The 1,441-nt window shown below is 38.7% G+C and overlaps 1 protein-coding gene across 1 annotated transcript; it reads right to left on the minus strand.

The window, feature by feature from the left end:
- Positions 1-219: 219 nt before the first annotated feature.
- LOC101305218 (putative F-box/LRR-repeat protein At5g41840-like) lies at positions 220-1,197 on the minus strand. Its single transcript, XM_004288706.1, has one exon. It carries the CDS (start codon positions 1,195-1,197, stop codon positions 220-222), a length of 978 nt encoding a protein of 325 aa, XP_004288754.1.
- Positions 1,198-1,441: the final 244 nt, after the last annotated feature.

Raw genomic sequence — 1,441 nt, forward strand, 5'->3', positions numbered from 1 at the left:
TTGGTAAAGGAGAAAGAAAACATAAGAACCATATATAGGAGTTGAAAGAAGGGAAAAAAAAAGGGGGGGGGGGGGGGGGGCCAAGTGCAAGAGATGTGTCTTTGTGATGGAACAAAAAATGCAGAAACCTGTACTCAATTATTCAGTACATAAAATGGAATAAGACCATATCTTCCCCTCTTTCAACCACCTTTTCTTTTCTTCATATGATTCTATCTATCAGACATAGTGGAAAAGGAACAAGTTAAGCATACTTACAGCCAAAGAATGAACTGAAAGAGATAGATGTTGAACATTGGAAACTGCTGCCAGCAATGTGGTTGCACGGTAACCATAGCGCTCGAGTTCAATGGCATCACGGTGAGAGAAACTGAAAACGGCTTTCACCAGGGACTTTGCATTGTCAAATACAATGCTCCGCAAAAAATCCACTCTGAGGTCAAGATATTCAAGCTTTGGGGCATTGATAGATAAGTAGTACTCATAAGGGTCCTCATAACTCATATTAGAGGCAAAGTCTATTTTTAACCTCTTTAGTTCAGGCACAAAAAGCTTGAAAGTACCACTAATATCACTTGACAATCTTCCATATATAAACAAGTCTTCAAGTAAAGGGAAGAATGTAAAAAGCTTTTCCAAAAAGTCCTTATCAGGACAATCAAGTCTGATATGGAGAACCTTGAGATTAGGGAAACACCCCGACTCAGGAGGAGCATAGATAAAACAGTTGAAATTCAGCTTCAATATCACCAGTGTTTTGCACAGAAATATAGTTTTAGGCAACTCAATCTTTTCTACCGTGTCCTCATATACCCTAACACAGAGTTTAAGTTCCACAACATTACGACGAATCACATTGCGGATCCAACCATCAATACGAGATAAATCCACAGAGAAGCAGTAATAACGGAGATAAAATCTTTGAATGTCTAATAATCCACGACAGTGAAGCGCACGATCAACAAATGACACAAACACAGCATGGTTAGAGCTTCCTCGTTCCTTACAGCAGCAGTGTACAAAGAATAGAGAGGGAACAGAAGCCCATATGTTCTTCCACCTTGTAGAGAGAATGCTAGTCCTCACAGCTTGTTCGGTTTCCACGAAGGAGAGCATATGAGACAGAAGTGCATCTGGTAATTGACTGATCTTATCCTCACCATCTCCTCCTACTTTGAGCTTAGAATGTGAACCCATTTCTACCCGATATCTCTTTTATACAATTCCAATCACTCTTGTATCTGTCAAAAGTTTCATCATTACAGCTTTCACTACAGGACATATCACCCAAAATGAAGTAAAGAAACTTAAACTAGTTCGTTCATCTGTAACTAGCAACAAAGACTATTGATCTCTATAAAAATCACACAAAGCGCATGAATTGAACTTTCTATTACAAGAAAGCAAATGGTAAAATGAGTGGATAAAATACCTGAAACAT

This window comes from Fragaria vesca, linkage group LG1, assembly GCF_000184155.1.
Source record: "Fragaria vesca subsp. vesca linkage group LG1, FraVesHawaii_1.0, whole genome shotgun sequence".
Taxonomy (NCBI): domain Eukaryota; kingdom Viridiplantae; phylum Streptophyta; class Magnoliopsida; order Rosales; family Rosaceae; genus Fragaria; species Fragaria vesca.